Source organism: Sus scrofa, chromosome 1 (assembly GCF_000003025.6).
Source record: "Sus scrofa isolate TJ Tabasco breed Duroc chromosome 1, Sscrofa11.1, whole genome shotgun sequence".
In the NCBI taxonomy this organism is placed as follows: domain Eukaryota; kingdom Metazoa; phylum Chordata; class Mammalia; order Artiodactyla; family Suidae; genus Sus; species Sus scrofa.
The window spans coordinates 239,924,499-239,945,631 of NC_010443.5; the positions used below are offsets into that span (position 1 = coordinate 239,924,499).

The 21,133-nt window shown below is 47.9% G+C and overlaps 1 protein-coding gene across 3 annotated transcripts in view; it reads right to left on the reverse strand.

The window, feature by feature from the left end:
- Window positions 1-20,584, reverse strand: part of TRIM14 (tripartite motif containing 14) — a 32,957-nt gene extending 12,373 nt beyond the window's left edge. The window contains exons 1-5 of one of the 3 annotated variants that reach the window (XM_013993686.2): window positions 20,214-20,283; window positions 17,753-17,822; window positions 17,012-17,107; window positions 8,593-8,826; window positions 3,500-3,662 (exon numbers count right to left, since the gene is read on the reverse strand). In XM_013993686.2, coding sequence (XP_013849140.1) covers window positions 3,500-3,662; window positions 8,593-8,826; window positions 17,012-17,086 — 472 coding nt within the window. In that variant the 5' untranslated portion in view covers window positions 17,087-17,107; window positions 17,753-17,822; window positions 20,214-20,283. The other 2 variants (XM_003122031.4, XM_005660266.3) reach the window with 2 other exon arrangements.

Consider the following 21,133-nt stretch of genomic DNA (forward strand, 5'->3'; position numbering starts at 1 on the left):
ATTTTTTTTTCCCCCACATTTGACTATTCTCTTTGTTTTAAATTGAAATATATTGACCGCTGTGATTGTGATGTGGGCTTTTCTTTGTAAATATTATACCTCAAGAAGAATTTTCAGTTAGACTGTGTATCCAAAATTCCCGTGCAAGTTATGAACAAGAGGAACACCATGCACAGATGAAAAATCCGCTCTGACAAACCAGCCAAAGAAAATCCGCTGCTCCGCCCTGCTGCGTGGGTCACGGTGTCCTGAACACACTTCAGTGTCCTCTTGTCTCAGCTTAGGATGCCTTTCCCTGTTCTCTCCCACGCTTGAAACCCAGCAGCATTGGCAATAAGGCCCAGCTCAATGCCAGTTCCTTCCAGAAGTCTTCCTGGTTTCTCAACAGAATCACTCTCTCCTTCCTCTGTGCTCCCTTGGTCCCTGGCTGTGTCTCGTTAATTCCTCAGGCAGATGGGGGAGATGAAGATGAGGGGTCTTGCAGCACCACTGCCCTCCCAGTGTTCCCCTCCCCCCATGAGTCCACAGACACTGCAGGCTCACTGAAGTCTCCTGCTCTGCAGCCAGGTGCTGACCTGGCCTCTCTCCACGCCCCAGAGGGGCTCAGGGGGTGCTGTGGTGCTTCTGCTTCGCTTCTCATCCCTGTCCTTCTTTTCCTATGATCTCCAGACTTTAACAAGGTGATTTGCAACTTCCTCCACCTCATCTCTTGTCACTCTCCCTTCACTGTGCTCAAGGCACCCTGGCCTCCTCTCTGTGCCAGAAATCTGTCAAGGTCTTCCTCTGCTTTGGCACGTGCTCTCCAGGAGGTCTCCTTCCCCCTGGAACCTCCTCACCCTGGGCCTCTGCCCATGTGGCTGGGATGCCCCCCTCCCCAGGGGTGCCTTCCCTGAGCACCTCATCGGAGCAGCCCCTCCGGCCCCCATCGCTCTCTCTCAGCACTCACCACAGTGCCTCTTCCCTCTGTTTTCAAAAAAGATTTCTTTTTATTTGTCACCATTCACAGTCTGAATTTAAACAGATTCTTGGGCTGGTGGCTCATAACATTGGCTTTTTCAACTTTAACAGCTCAGTAACTTTTCCCACAACTACTGCCTTCTCCATGAAACTCCATGAGTTTTTCCAATTCAAAGCTGGGTTTCTTCAGTCAGCACTTTTACTTTTCTAACAAAGACATCATGGGGCAGATAAACAGACTGGCAAGACTTTTTATGTCTTCTCTAATGCTGTCTGGAATAATTTATTGACCTTTCTCTCTCTCTCTCTTTTTTTCTGTCCTGCAGCATATGGAGTTCCCTGACCAGGGATCAAATCCAAGCTGACATTGTGGCCTATAGTGACGCTGGATCCTCTAACCCATTGTGCCAGGCCAGGGATTGAATCTGTGTCCTGGAGCTGCAGAGATGCCATGGATCCTGTTGCGCCACAGTGGGAACTCCAATTGACCTCTTCTTTTAAATTGTTTTTTTTGGGTCTTGCTTTTATCATCTGGATTTGGCAGACCTGCTGGTGCTGGGGTAAGAGATCTTCTGAATCTGATTGTTGCGGGGTTTTGTTTTTTTTTTTGTTTTTTTTTTTTTTTGTCTTTTTAGTGCCACACCTGAACCATATGGAAGCTCCCAGGCTAGGGGTCTAATAGAAGTTGCAGCTGCCTGCCTACACCACAGCTACAGCAACTCCAGATCTGAGCTGTGTCTTTGACCTACACCACAGTTCATGGCAATGCCAGATCCTTAAGCCACTGAGCAAGGCCAGGGATTGAACCTTCATCCTCATGGATGCTAGTTAGATTCGTTTCCGCTGAGCCACAATGGGAACTCCAATGGGTTTTTCATTTTTAAACCAACACAGAGCAAAGAAAGCAAATAACTGTCAGTAGTCTTGACATTAACATAAGCTTCAATCACGATCTGCCAGTTTTTGACTGTGGAGCTCATTTTGTCATGGATAAGATCCATGCCATGAAAGTTAGGCAGTTTTTGCCTGAACATATTCAGTCTAGCTCATTTTCTAAATGCAGCTTCATCATTCTGCAGATCAACAAGGCTCACATCCAGCCGACCCTTGAGGCCATCAGATGTAATTTTGGTTTTTTGAGTTCTCATGACTAGGGTTTTCCCAATGCCCTAGTCACCTCTGGCCAACCTTTCTTAGAAAACAGATCAACCACTTTCTTCTTAGCTCCCTTTCTGCTGCCTTTCATCAGGCATTTGCTCTTGCAAACCACCATGGTGCTGCTCAGAGCCAAAAGGGCCATTCCCTCCAGTTCTGAGTGCTCTTTCCCATCTCAGAACATGATAACTTCTTTCTGGTGGCTTGGGTCACAATCTTTGGAGTCTCCTTGGTATCTCTCTCTTCTTCCCTCCCTGCACCCACATCTACTCCTGTTGACACCCTCTTTGCTGTTCCTTCAAAATGCCTCAGGACTTTTGCACTTGCTTTTCCCTCTGCCTACAAGACTTTCCCCCCAGATGTGAAAGCAGAAGCAACAATAATAGCTAATGCTCACAGGGTACTTATGCCCGAACACCATTCTGAGCACTTTACATGTAAGAACTCATTTAATCCATCCAATGAGAGGGGACTATATTATCATCTCCATTTTTACGGGTGTGGAAACAGGCATAGAAAGTTAGGTGCCCTGCCTGAGGTGGCAGGGTTAGGAAGAGGAGGAGTCTATCATGTGACCACTGTGCTCTCCAGCCCTTCCTTCAGGTCAGCTCACAATCCTCAGGCAGGCTCTCCTCACTTCCTCATATAAAATAACTCTTCCTCCTGGTCACCCTCTATTCTTCTTACTCTGCTTTATTATTTTTCTCAGGACACTTCTTATCGCTGACATGTATTCATTTGTTGTCTGTCTTCCTCTTAAAAGATGAAACACCACAAAGGCAGGAGCTTTGTCTCGTATGCTGCTGTGCCCAACACATAATTGGGGCTCAATACATGTTCTGAACGAATCCTAATAGCAGAGATGAATGAATGAATGGATATTTCTGAGCACTTGCTTTGTGTCAGGCCCTGCAATGACCTCAGAGCTGGACTCAAAGTGTTTCTTGCTCTCCAGGCTGAGGAGGGGGCAGGTATCCAACTCACAGGAGATGGAGCAGGCCCTGGATAGGGGGGCTGGCCAGGAAAGCAAGCAGCCAGCGGGGGCATGGAAAGGCTTCCCAGGTGAGCATAGCTGTGGGTCCTGACCAGGCGGAGGAAAAGGAGGGAGAGTTGGCCCTTCCAGCTGGGGGCCCAGCACAGGCAAAGTTGAGGTTCCTGGCAGAACCCCAGGAGCAAGAGAGGGGCAGGAGCAGAGGTAGGACCCAGTCTCAGGGTGGGTAAGAGGTGAGGCTGGGAGGGCGGGTTGGGCCCAAGCCCTGGAGACCTTGACTGCCCAGCCTAGAGCTTCCGTGTAGGAGAGACATGATTTAGGATGGCAACCTTCACAGTTGTCTCTAAAAGGCCCCAGGGGAGTAAAGGACCCAAGGTTGGTCACACGGTGACTTACCTTCCTTAAGGCGGACATCCAGTGGCGTCTGTAGGAGGCTCTGCATGGCGTCCACAAGGCCCTTAAACAAGCTCTTGACAGGCTCAAAGGAGAGTGGCATGGGGTGGCACAGCTCCCCCAGACTCAGCTGCTGCTGTATCTGCTGCTCAGCAGCCATGTACTCCTGCAAGGGCACAAGGGGGTCAGGGCAGCTCAGGCTGTGTCCCAGCCTCCACTACCACACCCAGAGCAAAGCTAGCCTGTGAGCAAGACCAACCTGCCCTGCACCTGCCCCCAGCCTGGGCTGTCCCCAGGAGCATAATAGTCCTGGGAAGGCAGTTCTAGTGCTGGCGCTGCTGATTCCTCCCTTCCTCTCTGCTGTGTTCACTGAGGTCCATTCTGTGTATTAGGGCTTTAGGGGCTGCAGGAGGAGGCAGGCTGACCACCACCTCACAAAGGACTCCAAAGCTTTACAGACACTGACAATGGTCTGCTTGAGGTACAAAGGGACAAAAAGAGGGGCTGGTTTCCATGGGGAAGGCGCCCCTGGGGCCTGTCCAAAGGAGGCAGCAGAAAACCATGTCCCAAAAGGGGAAGCCAAAGACCTCGAAGCTCAGCTGGAACGCTGGCTGAGGACATGTGCCCACCACAGTGGCGGCCTGTCCTGCTTTCTGCCTGCACAGCGCCTTTTAAATACCCTTCCTGTGCTAAGTGTGGCTTTGCTAAGGAAAAGTTAGAAAACAGTCCCAGCCTTCTTGCACCCAGAATGTAGGCATGTGATAAGGCATCTCCACTCCAAGACTTGGCATGTTGAAGTTGGGTGTGGGGTAGTGATAGCAGTGTGTAGCTGTCAGGTGTTGTCAGGCCTGGGCCCTGGGTCAGTGGAACGTTTTGCCCTGCGATGAAGCATGGGGTCTATAGTGGAATAAGCCTGTGCCGTGGCCTCAACTTCACTCCTGTTACCTGGTTTTCATGTTGACTTTCCAGCCCTCCTGGCGTTCCTGTGAGCTACCTAATAACTCCTTTCTTGTTTAAAACAGTTACAATGCACTCTCTCATTTGCAGCTGAGAGCCCTGTCTGCACTTTGTGGAGGGTTGTCCTGGGCAAGGATTTAGAAGACAGAAGTTTGCCTTAGGCAAGCAGGCCCTGGCCAGTGGGCAGTGCTGCCCAAGACAAGGTGAAAGTGATGGGTGCCTCAGAAGAGAGGGACAGTGGCCCAGTGGTCAGCAGGAAGGATACGGAGCCTTAGGAGGACTGTGGGATGGTCTCCAAGCCCCACCCACCTAGGAAGGTGCCTGTCTATTGCCCACCCTCATCTGGGTGGGAAGAAGGTTAATTCCTGGAAACAGGGCTGAGGTCACACCCAGAAGGCTGGGGCGGAGCTGGTCAGGGAGTCAGAGCACTAGCAGGGAGGGCAGAGAGCAGCTCTGGGCTAGCAGGAGGGTGGCCCAGAGGGCAGATGGGTGGAATGGGACTGGGAGGGGGCTGAGGGACAGATGCCACCACTTGGTAACTCTGGCATCTAGCACAGGGCCTATAGCAGGTTCTCGACAGATGTTTAGGATGGAATAAATGAATGAATGAAACTGGGCACATCTATTTCTTGACTTGGCAGACTCAGAGAACAGTCCCATAGCCACCCCCTTCTCAAACCAGAAACTAACTCTTATCTTGGATTCCCCCAATCACCAATCCTGTTGCATCTCTCAAACCTGCCTGCTTCTCCCCATCCCCACTGCCCCTTTGCTGGTCCAGCCCACCATCATCTCCCTTCTGGATACCGTGGTCTCCTTCCAGCTTCCCTTTTAGCCTCCAGTCCTGGCCTGCCCAGTCCATCCTCCATCCTGTCACCAAAGTCATTCCTTGGTTCAAAACTCTCCCCTAGCCCCTGTCCTCTTTACAGGACAAAGTCTAAACTTCTTGGCCAAATATATGACCCTTTATCAACTAACCCTGGCCTCCTTATTCAGCTGTATGTCCCAACACCACCCCACCCTGTACCCCTGCTCACCTCCACTCAGGCTGAATCCCAGTTGTTTTCTAGCCTGCCAAGCTCTTACATGCACAGGGTTCCTTTCTGCTTAGGGTGTCCTCTCTGCTTCGTCCATCTGTAAATACCCAATGAGCTTCTCCTTATCCTCCCATATCAGCTCAACTGTCGCCTCCTCCTGGAAGTCTTCCCTGATTCCCCATACAGAACTTGCGTGAATAACTGTTTCTGAGCATGTGTCCCCACCCATGAGCTCCTAATGTGAAGCAGGGGCCTGGTACAATCAGGTTGCTTGGTGTATATCTGATGAATAAATGAGTTAGCAAATGGAAGGAATAATGAATCATGAAAATCAGTAACTCTGATTTAACTTTAACAAGACAACAAAGCCCTGAAACTGTATCTATGATGGAAGAATAACATTCTTCTCCATGGAAGCATCCCTCTGCATTAGATATATCTAAAATAGATCATTATGTTAAAAAAAAATAAATGTACCCCTTTGTGCATCTTGCCTTTCTTTCTTTTTTTTTCTTTTTAGGGCCGTACCCATGGCATACAGAGGTTTCCCAGGCTAGGGGTCCAATAGGAGCTACAGCTGCAAGCCTACACCAGAGCCACAGCAATGCCAGATCCAAGATGTGTCTGTGACTTACACCACAGCTCACGGCAACACCAGATCCTTAACCTACTGAGTGAGGCCAGGAATCAAACCCACAACTTCATGGTTCCTAGTCGGATTCATTTCCGCTGCGCCACCATGGGAACTCCATCTTGCCTTTCTTAAAGTACAGTATCTACTGTGACTAAGAGCACCTTACCCAGAATATTTTGTTAAGAATTTTTTTTTTATTGTTGTTATTTAACATTGAGATACAGGCTGAATTGACCAAGGCCACATAAAGGCACAAGAGTGGAAATATCTGCCAGGGACTGGCTTGACTAGTTTTGTACTGACTTTTTGTCTTGTTCTATTTTGCAGCCAGAGCCCATGCGAATCTGTGGTTAAATTCAGTGCTGTCTTTACTTAGTTGTGCCCTGCCTCATCCCACAAGTCTCCAAAACATCTTACACAGGTTATCTAAAATTGCAAGATCAGTAATGTATACATGTAAGGATAACCTGACCCCCTTGCTGTACAGTGGGAAAATAAAAAAATTATATAAAAAAATAAAAAAATAAATAAAATTGCAAGATTTTCCTTTATAATGAGAAAAATGAAGCCAGAGAAAACCAGGATAAGAATGTAAGCAGACCAAAAAAAAAAGGGAGTTTCCTTCATGGCTCAGCGGTTAGCAAACCCGACTAGTATCCACAAGGACGTGGGTTTGATCCCTGGCCTCAATCAGTGGGCAGGTTAAGGATCTGGCATTGCTGTGAGCTGTGGTGTAGGTCGCAGATGTGGCTCAGATCCCACATTGCCGTGGCTGTGGTGTAGGCCAGCAGCTGCAGCTTCAATTGGACCCCTAGCCTGGGAACCTCCATATGACGTGGGTATGGCCCTAAAAGACAAAGAGGCCCCCACCCCCGCCAAAAAAAAGAATGTAAGCTGTACAGCAGAAACTGACAGAAAAATGTAAATCAACTATAATAGAACAATTAAAAATATTAAAAAATATTTAAGCTGGAGGCTAAAGTGAGATGAGGCACAAATTGTATGCCATAAAGTTTTATCCCAATTATTTGAAACATATTTGGCTCTAAGCTTCCCAGAAGCTATAGCAAAAAAAAAAAAAAAAAAAAAAGAAAGAAAGAAAGAAAGAAGAAGAGTTACATGAGGAAAACAGTAATCCAAAAAAGGAAAAAAGAAGTTCCCACTGTGTCAAAACGAGATTGGCAGCATCTCTGGAGCACTGAGACGCAGGTTTAATCCCCAGACCAGCATGGTGGGTTAAAGGATCTGCAGCTGCAGCACAGGTCACAGCTATGGTTCAGATCTGATCCCTGGCCTGGGAACTTCCATATGCCTAGGGGAGGCCAAAAAAAAAAAAAAAAAGAAAGAAAAAGAAAAAGAAAAGTAATCTGAGTGCACAGGTGACTGCACAGGAGTACTGACACAATTGAGAAGTTTCTCTCATGGTTCTTTGAAGACAGGGACACCACACCACCGTCAACAATATGCTTTCACTGTAGCAATATCACAGGGGATAGTTTTTAGATTCTCCTTCAGTACAAGATAATAGCCTCCAACATATCACAACAATGTAAATTAATAATACTTTAATAAACTTTAAAAATGAAAAACAGGAGTTCCCGTTGTGGCACAGCAGAAAGGAATCTGACTAGGAACATGAGGTTTCGGGTTTGATTCCTGGCCTCGCTCAGTGGGTTCAGGGTCCAGCGTTACCATGAGCTGTGGTGTAGGTTGCAGACACAGCTCGGATCCCATGTTGCTGTGGCTGTGACGTAGGCCAGCGGTTACAGCTCTGATTAGACCCTTAGCCTGGGAACCTCCATATGCGGCAGGTGCGGCCCTAAAAAGACAAAAAAACCCAAATAAATAAATAAATAAACAATAAAAATAAAAATGAAAAACAAATAAAAAAAATAGCTTCTAACACAGCCTAGTGGCCAAGAAGTCCCATCCTTCTCTCCCCTTTCAGCAAACTGTGACTCAGCTCTTGAAATCAGCTTGGTAGCTCTTGCAAGGATACCTGCCTCTCCAGGAGTGATGCTTCAATTAAGACTGTACAGGCAGAGGACCGGGCAGTGATACTCGTGGCTTTAGAGTCAGATGACCCGGATCTCAGATCTACCACCTACCAGCTGTATGACCTTGGATTAGTCCTTTCATCTTCCTGAGCATCAATTTCTCATTACTAAAATGGAGTGGACTATCCAATTTGCAGAATTCTAATAAATATTAGAGCTAAGATATAGGAAGTGCTTGGAACACAGAGGCCCTCAAAAAATGGTGGCTGCTAGCAGGTAGTCCAAGACATATATTATCTTCCTAATAATATATATTCTCTGACCACTTGGGTGAGGGCAAGGAGGTCTACATGCTGACAAGCCAGTTCTCTGTGTATTTACTCAGTGTGTGAATACAGTGTTCAAGGCCACCCTAACCAAGATGAAATGTGGTGGCCAGTGGCCACTGTGAGGGCAGAACCCCCGCCTTACCTGCAGGAGCTGTATAGGATTGCGTTCCTGGCTGATACTCCAGACCTTGTCAGAGAGACTGTTCATGACATTGATTTGCTCCCCACAGGACTCGATTTGCTCCCTGTACACCTGGAGGGCAAGCTGTGTGTTTTTATCAATAAATTTCTTGGCCAGAGCTTCTTCTTCATCAAGTAGCAATCTGAGTTCAGTGAATTTCCCTGTCAGCCAGGTTTTACTTGACTCTGCATGAGCCTGAAAAAAATTAAAAGATAAACAAAAAAACCAGATGCAGATGTTATGATTGCCAACCAGGAAATCCAAAATTATCAACATGAAAAAAACGTAACTTCTAAAAAGTGAGTTCAGCACTTATTAAAAGCTTTCCTAGTACCACCTAGAACCAACTAGAAAATGCATGGAGAAATAAAGACCTTTTATTTATTTATTTATTTATTTAATTTTGTTTGCTTTTTAGGGTCGTACCTGCGGCATACGGAAGTTCCCAGGCTAGGGGTTGAGTCAGGGCTGCAGCCGCTGGCCTGTGCCACAGCCACAGCAACATGGGATCTGAGCCACATCTGCAACCTACACCGCAGCTCATGGCAATTCTGGATCCCCAACCCATTGAGAAAGACCAGGGATCAAACCTGCATCTTCATGGATACTAGTCGGATTTGTTCTGACAATGGGAACTCCAAGACTTTTTTTAAAACAGTAGGAAAAAATAGCAAAATATTTAAAACTAAACTTGGAGTTCCTGTGGTGGCGCAGTGGTTAACGAATCCGACTAGGAACCATGAGGTTGCGGGTTCGGTCCCTGCCCTTGCTCAGTGGGTTAAAGATCCGGCGTTGCCATGAGCTGTGGTGTAGGTTGCAGACGCGGCTCGGATCCTGCGTTGCTGTGGCTCTGGCATAGGCTGGCAGCTACAGCTCCGATTCGACCCCTAGCCTGGGAACCTCCATATGCCTGAGAGCGGCCGAAGAAATGGCAAAAAAAGACAAAAAAACAAAAAACAAAAAACTAAACAAAAATTCTGAAGGCCTAGATAAACAAAAGCATAAAATTCATATAAAAAAATCTGAATGCATGGAAGAAAAAAAAACATATTCCTGGCTGGGAAGATTGATTACTATAAAGATGCCATTTGTCTCCAAATTAGTCTATAAATTGGATGAAATCCCAATTAAATATGCAGATTAAACAAATGTTAATCTATTATCAGGAGAATAAGCACAAGGGAAGCCAAAACTTGATTTTAAAACATCAATGAAGAATAAGCTGCCTTATTAGATATCAAAGCAAACTGTAAAGTTACAGGATTTAAAACCATGCAGCTTAGGCATAGACAAAAAGATTAAGAGCACAGAATAGTTTAGAAAAGAATATATAAGAGTTCCTGCCATAGCACAGTGGGTTAAGAATCTGACTGCAGGGAGTTCCTGATGTGGCTCATGGGGTTAAGAACCTGATGTATATCCGAGGATACAGGTTTGATCCATGGCCTTGCTCAGTGGGTTGGCCTTGCTCAGTGGGTTAAGAATCTGGCACTGCTACAAGCTGTGGCATAGGTCAAAGCTGTGGCTCAGATTCAATCCCTGGCCCGGGAACTTCCATATACTGCAGGTGCAGCCATAAAATTTAAAAAAAAAAAAAATTTTTTTTTTTTTTTTTTTTTAGCCAGCACACTAAGAGTCTGTAAGGGTGTGTGGAATAGGCACTTACATACACACCTTACATACACTGCAGGTAGTAGTGTCTACTAGCACTGCATTTTTACAAGGTGATATGTTAACATGACATTTTTAAGCACTTAAATCCTTTGATCCTCATGTAGGAACTGATCCTAGAAAATGGTTTCACATGTGCACAAGGATTTGTGTACCAAGATGCTCACCATAGCATTGTTGGTGATAGAGAAAAGCTGTTCAAAATTTTCATTATGAGATATATAAATTATGCTGCTTTCATACAAGGAAATAACATTTAGTGATTAAAATGAGTGCAGTGTTCTCACACGTGCTACAACATGGGTGAACTTTAAAGACATTATACTAAATGAAATAAGCCAGACACAGAAGGACAAATATTACATGGTTCTGCTTATGTGAAATGTCTAGAATAGGCCAATGCATAGAGATAGGAAGTAGATGAGAGGTTACCAGGGGCTAGTGGGAGGGGAATGGGAATAAGTGCTTAATGATTACCGGGTTTATGTTTGGGGGTAACAAAAAAAAGTTTTGGAAAGAGTACTGATGGTTGTACAACACTGCAAATGTAAGTGTTGATGCCACTGAATTATACACTGAAAAATGGTTAAGGAGTTCCCTTGTGGCACAGCCGGTTAAGGATCTGGTGTTGTCACTGCCGTGGCTTACTGCTGTGGTGTGGGATTTGATCCCTGGCCTGGGAACTTCCACATGCCTTGGGTACAGCCAAAAAAATTGGTTAAAATGGTAACTTTTATGGTATGTGTACTTCCCCCCCCCAAAGAATACAGTGGACCTGTATGTCCTGTTGTGGGAAGCTCTCTAAGACATCATGTGAAAAAGGACAAGTTGCAAAAATAATACATATAGGATGGTCCCATTTATGTAAAAGATAACCAAAAACTATACAGATATATGCATCTGTATGTTTGCAAGTGCATTTAAAATGTTTGTTAGTTGTGGTCATGTCTGGGAAGAGGTGTGGGGCTGGGGGAACGGTCAAAAAGGACTCTGTACTTTCCATAGCTCTACACTATCTTTCTTTTTTTTTTTTTGGTCTTTTTAGGGCCACACCCTTGGCATATGGAGGTTCCCAGGCTAGGGGTTGCATTGGAACTGTAGCCGCCAGCCTACGCCACAGCCACAGCAACATCAGATCTGAGCCGCATCTGCGACCGACACCACAGCTCACGGCAACACCAGACACCACTGAGCGAGGCCAGGGATCAAACCCGCAACCTCATGGTTCCCAGTCAGATTGTTTCTGCTCCTCTACACTATCTTCTAATATACTATTTAAATTCTTAAAAATGAGCATGTGTTCATATATTACGAATATAATTAAAAAATAAAATCATTAAAAAAAATTAGTCCAGCTTCCTTCCTCAGCCCAATTGTCTGTGCGGCCCACCCACATAGCAGAAAGCCCCTTAGCCCCCTGGGCAGGCATGGGGGTGGGCACACTCCCCAGTGATGCCATGTTCTCTTCTTAGTGGGACAGGAACTGTGGTTTGGCAGCATCTAGGGGATTGGTTTCCCAAAGTCCGTGTTTCCTGTATCATGTTCTAGGCAGTGCTCAGGCTCTGAGGCTAGCTTATACCACCACATGCCACATAGATTAAATTGGCTTTGGGTTGGCTTGGGAATTTGTCTACATTTAACAACGTGGTTTCCATGGGTCAGTGATCCTGGACAAAATATATCTTTGTTGAATGACTAAATGAAGGAAAGAAAATGGGTTCTAAACCCTTGATTTCTCAACACATTTTGGAGGCAATATATGTAAACAGAGGACCTTTCTGTAGAAACTGAGAGCAAATCTCTTTTCAACCAAACTGTGTTCCAAGCAGCTTCTACAGATCCACTTTGTAAAGAATATACAAAATCAGCTTAATGACACTATGCATTGCTATAAGTCCCGGCGTAGAAACACATCCACCATAAGAAAATTTAAGGTGTAAGCAGATGAGGCTGATTATGCAATATGGCTTAAAAAAAAAAAAAGATGGAAAGAATTCTGGCAATCAAACAAGAAAGTACATTGTCTGGTCTGGGACACATTAGTTCAAAGTGAAACTGAATCCCAGATCCAGCTGGGCTAGTGTTTGGACACTGCTGGGCAGAGCCTGGCAGAGAGTAGTTGAGGGTCTAAGAACTGTGGGAGAAAAAATCCTTGAGCAGCGTTAAAGCCCTGGTCATGGGAAGATGAGGAGTTTTGCATTATGGAGAGCTGGCTGCTACATGAATCCATCTCTGCCCAGGGTCTTGGATGCCCGTCTGGCTCCTGTGGATGGTAAGAAGCCTATGAGGAGAATGGAGAGAGTGGTTTTGCTGAAAAGTCAGTATGACTTGGGACAGTCTTGCTGCGATCACCTCTCACAGGTTGCCACCAGGGAAAGACGCATGCTCTCCAGCCCTGCCCGGGCCATGTTAGCTCTGGTGTCTCCCAGACTCTGACTTAGGCAGCAGCCCACAGGGGAGGCAGGGGGTGGCCATGCTCAGCAGGGCTGATGGAGTCTAGAGGCATCGTCAAGATCAACAGCACAGCCTGGCCAAGTCCTCATCTTCCCATTCCCAGTCTGGCAAAAGTTGGTTTATGTCAAACTGCTGGCCCCCTGACCCCATGCTGTGATTCAGTCCCTACAGTGCTGGTGGGTCGCAGGGAAAGTCACAGAGACCAAAACTGAGGCTGTTTATTTTACTCCCAGTCTAGGCCTCCGTGTCTCATGTTCACTTCCTGTCTGGAGGGCTGAGGGGCGGACGCCTACAGGCCCAATTTCCAGGATCCTCTTTCAGGCTGGGTTTGATCAACGGGAAGAGGAACTAGAGGGAGGTCAGAGGGTGAGGGAAAGGGAGCAGCCAGGGTATCCCTCCCACAAGGGCCATGTTGCATTCCTGAGTCGCCTCCAACCTCCGGCTCTCACAGGACAAGCCCACTCTGGTTCCAGCTCCTGCCTAGGTGGCCCCGACTCCTGCTCTCTGCGAATACCACCCGTTCCCTTGTCCCTGTAGGCAGGGTTGTAGGTGCTTCCTGCCAGTGCTAACTGCCTCACCACTGCTGGGTTGGTTTCTCTGCCTCTCCCCTGTTGTGTCTCCATTACCTGCATTTGTCCCCTCTGTCCCAAACCCTCCAAGTGGTTCCCATCTTCCTGAGTGGACAGTGATGGATCCAGTTGTGGCCCCAGGTCCCCCATGCCCTCCTACATGGCCAATGATACATTATCTCCTCTTCCCATGCACCCTCATTTCCAAGGGCCTTTGAGCACTGACAGCCTATGCCCATTCTTTTTTATTTTTATTTATCCTTTGTCTTTTTTTTGGTCTTTTTTTAGGGCCGCACCTGTGGCATATGGAGGTTCCCAGGCTAGGGGTTGAATCGGAGCTGTAGCTGCCAGCCTACGCCAGAGCCAGAGCAATGCCAGATCTGAGCTGTGTCTGAGACCTACACCACAGCTCACGGCAACACCAGATTCTCAACTCACTGAGAGAGGCCAGGGATGGGACCCGCAACTTTATGGTTCCTAGTTGGATTTGTTTCCACTGCACCACGATGGGAACTCCCCTATGCCCATCCTAAATCCCTACCAGGTGGTTTGGATTCAATAGACAGTTACCAACCTGAAACATATATATATATATATATATATATATATAAAATGTATTTATATACCTTTTGGTCATTGTTTACAAAAGTATCAAAAGCTCACCATGGAAAATTGGAAGATTTGAAAGAAGACTATAACTACTTCGCCATAGTGTCATCTCATCCCAGTGTGAGTAAAAAGTTAGGGTGGCAGGCAAGTGTCAATTCCTTTTTTCCATTCACCTGGCATGTACCAGCCCCTGAGGAGCCATGATGGGGAAGCAAACAGTCTATTAACAAAGATGTCAGAGAAAACCATTGAATGGGTGTTGGTTAGGGATTAATGATCAAGTCCCTGATTGCTCTCTGGAAAGGAGTGGTTGGCTAGGCCTGGTTGGCTAGGGCTTCTGAATACTAGACTTTGAACAATTATAAACTTTATTGGTTTTATTTTGTTTACCAAGCTGTTTTATGGATTAATTTTCAGGCAAGTGGCCTTTTTCCTAGAACTGCCTCTGTGTAAGCAAGGATACAGAGGCATGGTTGCAGACCTGCCACAAACCATAGCTGCCACAGTTCAGCGGAATACATAAGAGTCCCTATAAAATCTGTGCCAGCTGAGCCAGGTGATTCACTTCTAGGAACGTGTCCCAGAGGAAATACATCAAGGCACCAAATAGCACTGCGGTGCTGTTTTACATGAGTGACAAACCAGAGGTGATTGAAAAGTTCAACATTAGGAAAATGGCTTCATGAATCCTGGTCGATATCATAGAATATACAGCCTCTAATTAATAAAGAACTTTTGTTGTTGTTGTTGTCTTTTTAGGGCCGCACCCGCAGCATATGGAGGTTCCCAGGCCAGGGGTCGAATCAGAGCTGTAGCCACTGGCCTACGCCACAGCCACAGCCATGCAGGATCCAAGCCGAATCTGCAACCTACCCACAGCTCACGGCAACGCCAGATCCTTGACCCACTGAGCGAGGCTAGGGATCAAACCCGCAACCTCACCGTTCCTAGTTGCATTCCTTTCTGCTGCACCACGATGGGAACTCCCAGATAAAGAACTTTTAATGACACAGGAAAGGTTCGGGTCTTAAACAAAAACAAAATCCCTGTATGTAAAATGACATATAGTTTTGGTCAACAAGGAAGAAGGAATTGACATGGGAAATCCCCCTCCCTACTTCAAACTCATGGAAATGCTGATAAAATGAGCAGATTTAAAAATTAGCTGACGAAGTTAAAAAAAACAAACAAACCCATAAACCAAACAATCCACAATCAAGTAAACAACAACAAAAAAGGAATCGTCAGGTGCCAAAAACAAAGAGGGAATTGGACATCAGATCTGTGGGTGGGAGCTGAGCTGTGTGACCTGGGAGGGGTGGAGGTGGAGGGCCATATGAGAGCCCAGCACACAGGGGCCTGGTCACCTAAGAGGTCATTCTGGGCACCTAGTGTCATTCCATCTGGGAGTAAGAAGGGGGGCCACCTGCCCCACATCAAAACAAATTTACTGAGAGCTGCTCCATCTGTGAGCTAGGCACCAATAAAACTCCACTCATTGGCCTGGGGAATGGGCAAGGAATCTTGTCATCCAGCCAGGGTCACGCACCACCTTTGTAACTTCCTACAAATCTGTAATTATTTCAATTTTTATTTTTAATTTTTGCTTTTTAGGGCCACACTTATGGCATATGGAGGTTCCCAGGCTAGGGGTCCAATTGGAGCTATAGCTGCCAGCCTACACCACACTCACAGCAATGCAGGATCCGAGCCATGTCTGCGACCTACACCACAGCTCATGGTAATGCCAGATCCTTAACCCCCTGAGCGAGGCCAGGAATCGAAACCGAAACCTCATGGTTACTAGTCGGATTTGTTTCCACTGCACCACAACTCCTATAATTATTTCAAAACAAGGTTTAAAAGTTGGAGAGAAGGTTCAAAGAAAGAAAATCATTCCTTAGATTAAGCTGAAACCTAACCCCTTAGACTTGCCACATGGATCCTCTTTCCTCAGGGGCCCCCAAATATATCTGCTCAGAGATTTCCAGATAGGGAGCCTGTGCCCCAGCTCAGTTATGCTGGATCCACAGCCTAAAGCATTTCCCCCATCCCTTTGGGTGTGCCAGCTTTCAGTTCCCAAATCCTTTTGAAGGCACATATTTGCCTGAGCCCAGAGTCCTGCTCTTGAAGACACAGCATGATTAATAATTAAGCTGGGGCCACAGTAAATCACCACAGTCCCCAGCAAACTGGGGTGTGCAGTCACCTGAAAGATAACGGATGCTGGGCAAACAGGGGGCCAATTCTGTGGCCTGGTCTGGGCCTCAGCATCTCCACTCCACTGTAGGCCTGGCCTCAGGAAGCCCGGGTGCCAGCTACTCCCATGGTCAGATCCCATCTCTCTGCCTGACTTGTGGTCAGTCTGGGGTCACAGAGCCCTCAGCGAGATGGGCCCTGGGAGGACATCTCCACCCCCTCCCCTCCCCGACCCCCATCCTCACTTTGACTAGAGGCAGCTGAGGCTGAGAAGGGAAGGGACTGGCCCTGTTCACCAAAAAGGCCCCTAAAGAGCAATAATGTTTTCACAGTCAAAACAGCAGCTTGGATAATGTCAGCCTCAAATTCCCACAGAAGAATCCACTTAAACATCATTGCGAAAGGAGAAGCCTGAGAAAAGCACATATTTATAGGGTATATTTATTCCTATTTGCTTTCTTTCAACAGTAAAACCTAAACAGCGATTTACATCTTCCTTACCTTGTATTTTTGCTTTGCCTAAGGCACTCTGGGGTGCAGGGAATGGCAGAAAAAAAAGGCTGTTGATCAATTTTTTCAGGCGTTGCGGGGCAAGGCTAGGGCACTGGGCAGAGGTAGGTTCACCACAAAGCTGATGAAACAGAAGCCCCAGGCCCTTCCCTAGCATGGCCCCTTCATGGTCTTGCAACCAATTTTGTGTTCTTTTTCTCAAAAGGGCCCCCTAAATTATAAAAGCCCCAGGCCCCACCAAACTGGATCCACTCCTTTGAGGCTGGTTTCCATTTTCCCTTGGAAATGGACTCCATATTGGGGAGAACCGTGCATCCGAGGGGAAACATGGACAGCGCAGTAAGAATAAGGAATAATCAGCTACTTGCCTTGAGCTTCTCAGCAGCGTCTTCTATCTGGGTTATGTTGCCAACTTGCTGCTGCTTCTTGGATGCCAACTGCATTAAACATTCTTGGGTGAGGTTCTGCATGTGAAGGAGTTAGGAGAAAAATCTCAATGCTGTCAATTTTGAGGTAACAAGACACCCAGGGCTCATCTCCTCCCACCCTTGTATTTTTTTCAGCTGAGGTATCTGAGAGTCAGCAGGTGAGGTGACTTGCCCAAAGTCATGAGGCAAGTCAGAGGATGAGCTGGAGCTAGGGCCCCCTTGCTTCTCAGAGGCTCGCATCAGGTATTTACCAAACCTTGATGTGTCCCCTTTTTTCTAGGACAGTCTTGTTTGTGACCTGCTTTTCCAGACCCTCAAATAGGATCTTTTTTTTTTTTTTTTTTTTTTTTTTGTCTTTTTGCTATTTCTTGGGCCGCTCTCACGGCATATGGAGGTTCCCAGGCTAGGGGTCGAATCGGAGCTGTAGCCACCGGCCTACGCCAGAGCCACAGCAATGCCAGCTCCAAGCCGCGTCTGCAACCTACACCACAGCTCACGGCAACGCCGGATCGTTAACCCGCTGAGCAAGGGCAGGGATCGAACCCGCAACCTCATGGTTCCTAGTCGGATTCGTTAACCACTGCGCCACGACGGGAACTCCCTCAAATAGGATCTTAAGGCAGGCAGCTTGGGGTCAGGGGAAGAGCTTTCCCCTAATGCTAATGAGTACCTGATACTTGCCTGGCCCTGTGCTAGGAGCTGCCCTCATGGAACTTGCATCCAGGGTTGATCTGTGATCCTCTGGCCTGGACTGGGGTTCAGAGGACATGCATGTGAGAGAGGTCCCCTACCAGAGATGGCTCCCTTCCACATCATTGCTTTCTGCAATTGCTATTTCTCCAAAGCCTGCTCTGGGACCCTCTCCCCGCCAGATGTGACCTTACCTCTATCTTCTCACCGCTTGCCTTACACTTAGCTCTTGGGCCAACTTGCAGCTTCTTGAGGGCAGGCCAGCTCCATTCTTAGCTTCCCCATAGGGACCAGGGTGGATCACCCAGAAGTGTTTGCTAAATTGAGCATACTTACAAGGGGCTGCCACCTTCAAGTGGAGAGCTGGAGCCACTCAGCAAGTTATGAGCCCAAGCCCCAGAGGCAGACTGAATCGCCTAGATCTGAGTCCAGCTCTTCTTCCCTATGACCTGGGCCAGTGACCTCACCTTTCTAAACCTCAGTTCCCTCCCCTGGCAAAAGGGGCTAACCCCATAGGGTTGCCGTAGAGAATGAGAAGTACACAAAATGCTTGCTGTAGTGCTTGGAAGAGGCAGTGCTCAACAGGTGTAACCAGTATTGTGTTTTAGTATCCAACAGGCGCTTGCGACTGTGTGCACAGTTTTATTCTACATGGGGGAGTAGAGTGCGGTGGGCTTGGAAATACAAGTAACCCAAGTATAAGCCATAGCCTCAACTGTCAGGAGTACATCCTTTCCCGTGATTTCTAAGCCTTCAAGTCCAGCTCCTGTCCATCAGCCAAGGACAACCCAGCCTCCTGGTGCCTGTGCTCTCCAGACACAGGGTGCTTTTCCTGTCTAGGTACCTGGCAAAACCCCATTTATAATTTTCATGGGCAGTTCCAGTGGCACCTCCTCCAGGAAGTCTTCCTGGGCTTCCTGTCCCTGCCTCTTTGGCTCCCACTGACCCCTGTCTCAGGCTTCCCAATTACAATACCTATCATACTGTATTGCGACTGTTTGTTCTCCCAATACCGGCCAAGGAACTCCTCCAGGTCAGGGGAGAACTGTTCTATTCCTTGACTCATGGTACAAGGTATGTGCTGAATGGATGTCTGAGGAAGGAATGAATGGGCAGATAGATGACAAATGAACAAACAGGTGAGTGGGTGGGTATATGGATGCCTTTTAGAACCAGAAGCCATACTTCTGAAAGCAGCCTTGTTAATTCTGAAAACAGTGGCGTTTGGGGTTTTTTTGTTTTGTTTTTTTCTTTTTTAGGGCCGAACCCATGGCACATGGAGGTTCCCACGCTAGGGGTCAAATCGGAGCTGTAGCTGCTGGCCACAGCCACAGCAACACAGGATCTGAGCCATGTCTGCAACCTAACCACAGCTCACAGCAACATCCACAGCAATGGATCCTTAACCCATTGAGCAAGGCCAGGGATTGAACCTGCCTCCTCATGGATGTTACTCAGGTTCGTTAACCACTGAGCTATGATGGGAACTCCTGAAAACAGCATTTTGAAGAGTTTATTATTATTATAGCCATTTTCTAGATAAGAAAAAATTAAGACCTTGGAAGCAGAGGCAGGCCTTGAATCTGGACTCCACCTGCTAGATCGGGCCCCACATAGCCCATTCGCACCTTGGAGCTCCAAGGGTGACACAATGTGATGGCATTAAGTCTTGCTGTGCAGGGGATAGGTCAGGGTGAGGCTAAGTTAATCATGGGTGACTTCCTGAAGGTGGAAGTGGTAGAATCAACGTGACAGAAAGGCCTAGCCCAGAGAGGTGGAGGGATTTGACCAGAGTCAGGGGACAAATTTGGCCACAAGGCTGGAACAAGAGTCCAGAGCCCCTTCCACTATTAGGATTAAGCATGGGTGAGAGCTCCAACGTGAGATCGGCCCATAACGGGCAGTCCTGGGTTCAAGACCTGTCTCTGCCTCCAGAACCTTCCTCTTCCTGTGAAGCGGTCGTCCTGCGGTTATGAGTGTGGAAGGGAGCGGGCGTGGAGGGGGAGGGGCAGAACGGCTTAGGCAGAGGGCCATCGAGGCTTCTCCCCAGGGCCATGGGGCGGTCCACAGCCCCTCTGAATTCCAGGAGGCAAGACCAGAGGAGGTGTTTGTGTGGCTTTCTGGGGCTAGACGCCTGTTTTCTAAGTGGGACGGATTTTTTTCATCTGCTACAAGGCAGATTTTCTTCTAGCCCTAAGGCAGCGTGGTGGACCCGCTGCGGTGGAGGAGGTTCGGGATATCAAGTTCTCACTCACAAACCCACCTTTTTCTGAAGCTAAAAGATGGCCTTGGCTCACTGCCGCCTTTCCTTGGGCTTCAGTTTCTCTTTCTGAACAGGTCGGTCGCCTAGAGAGTCTCTGGGCCGCCTCGGGGGCCCTACCGGGAACTGTCAGGGGACCCGGCACGCCCTTCCCCGCCCGTTGCTCCCAGGCTCGCGCCCCCGCGTCCCCACCTGCACGCGCGCCGCTTCCTCCAGCACCAGGCAGACCGGGTGACCGCGGTGCGCGCCCAGCACCGGGCAAAGCGCGCACACGCAGCGGCGGCAACGGCGGCAGAAGAGCTCGGCCACGCGGTCGCCGTGCTCGCGGCAGCGCCGGCCGTGCGCTTCCTCAGGGTCCCCCCGGCCGAGCCCCTCAGGTGTCCCGCTTAACGCCGCTGCGCCCGCCATTCACCCCCAAGTTTGGGGTTGCCGCCGAGCCGCAAAGGGTCGGCGGGGAATCGAAAGCGGAGCGGTGGGGCGGGGCACTCCCGGCCGGCCCAGTTCCGGCAGGGAGAGACAGATGGCAGGGCGCTGCGTGCACGTCGGAGAACAGCCGCGGTATCGTCACCCTCCTGAGAGCACGATGCTCTCCTGACATCACGATGCTCTCCTGCTGAAGCTCGCCTGGGCAGTAAGAGCTCAGGCCTGGTCTCCTGGCTCTGTGTCTGGCCTGGAAGCAGCCACAGCACAAATGGGGGCTCACTTCTAATGGGCTAACTGGAAGGAGGTGGGCTTCCTCGTTCAGTGACACTCGTCCAGTCCTGATCAGAAAACTGCCGCCCTTTGGAAGGGACCATAATTGGCTCTGGCCTTCCAGGATGTTGCACATTTATCTGCACTTTTCACTTTCCCTACTTCTTTCTCTTTTGGCCTTTCCCCAAGAGAAATAACCGTTCCTCAATTGTGAGAGACACTCTGGAAACTCCAATTCCCCTCACATAAAGCTTCGGCATTCTCAGAGTGTAAATTGGTACAGGCATTGAAGAAAAGGGTATGGAGGTTTCTCAAAAATTAAAAATAAAACTACCACATGATCCAGCAATCCTACTTCTGAGTATATCTAAAGAATATGAAGTCGGTATCTCAGATATCTGCATTCCTATGTTTATTGC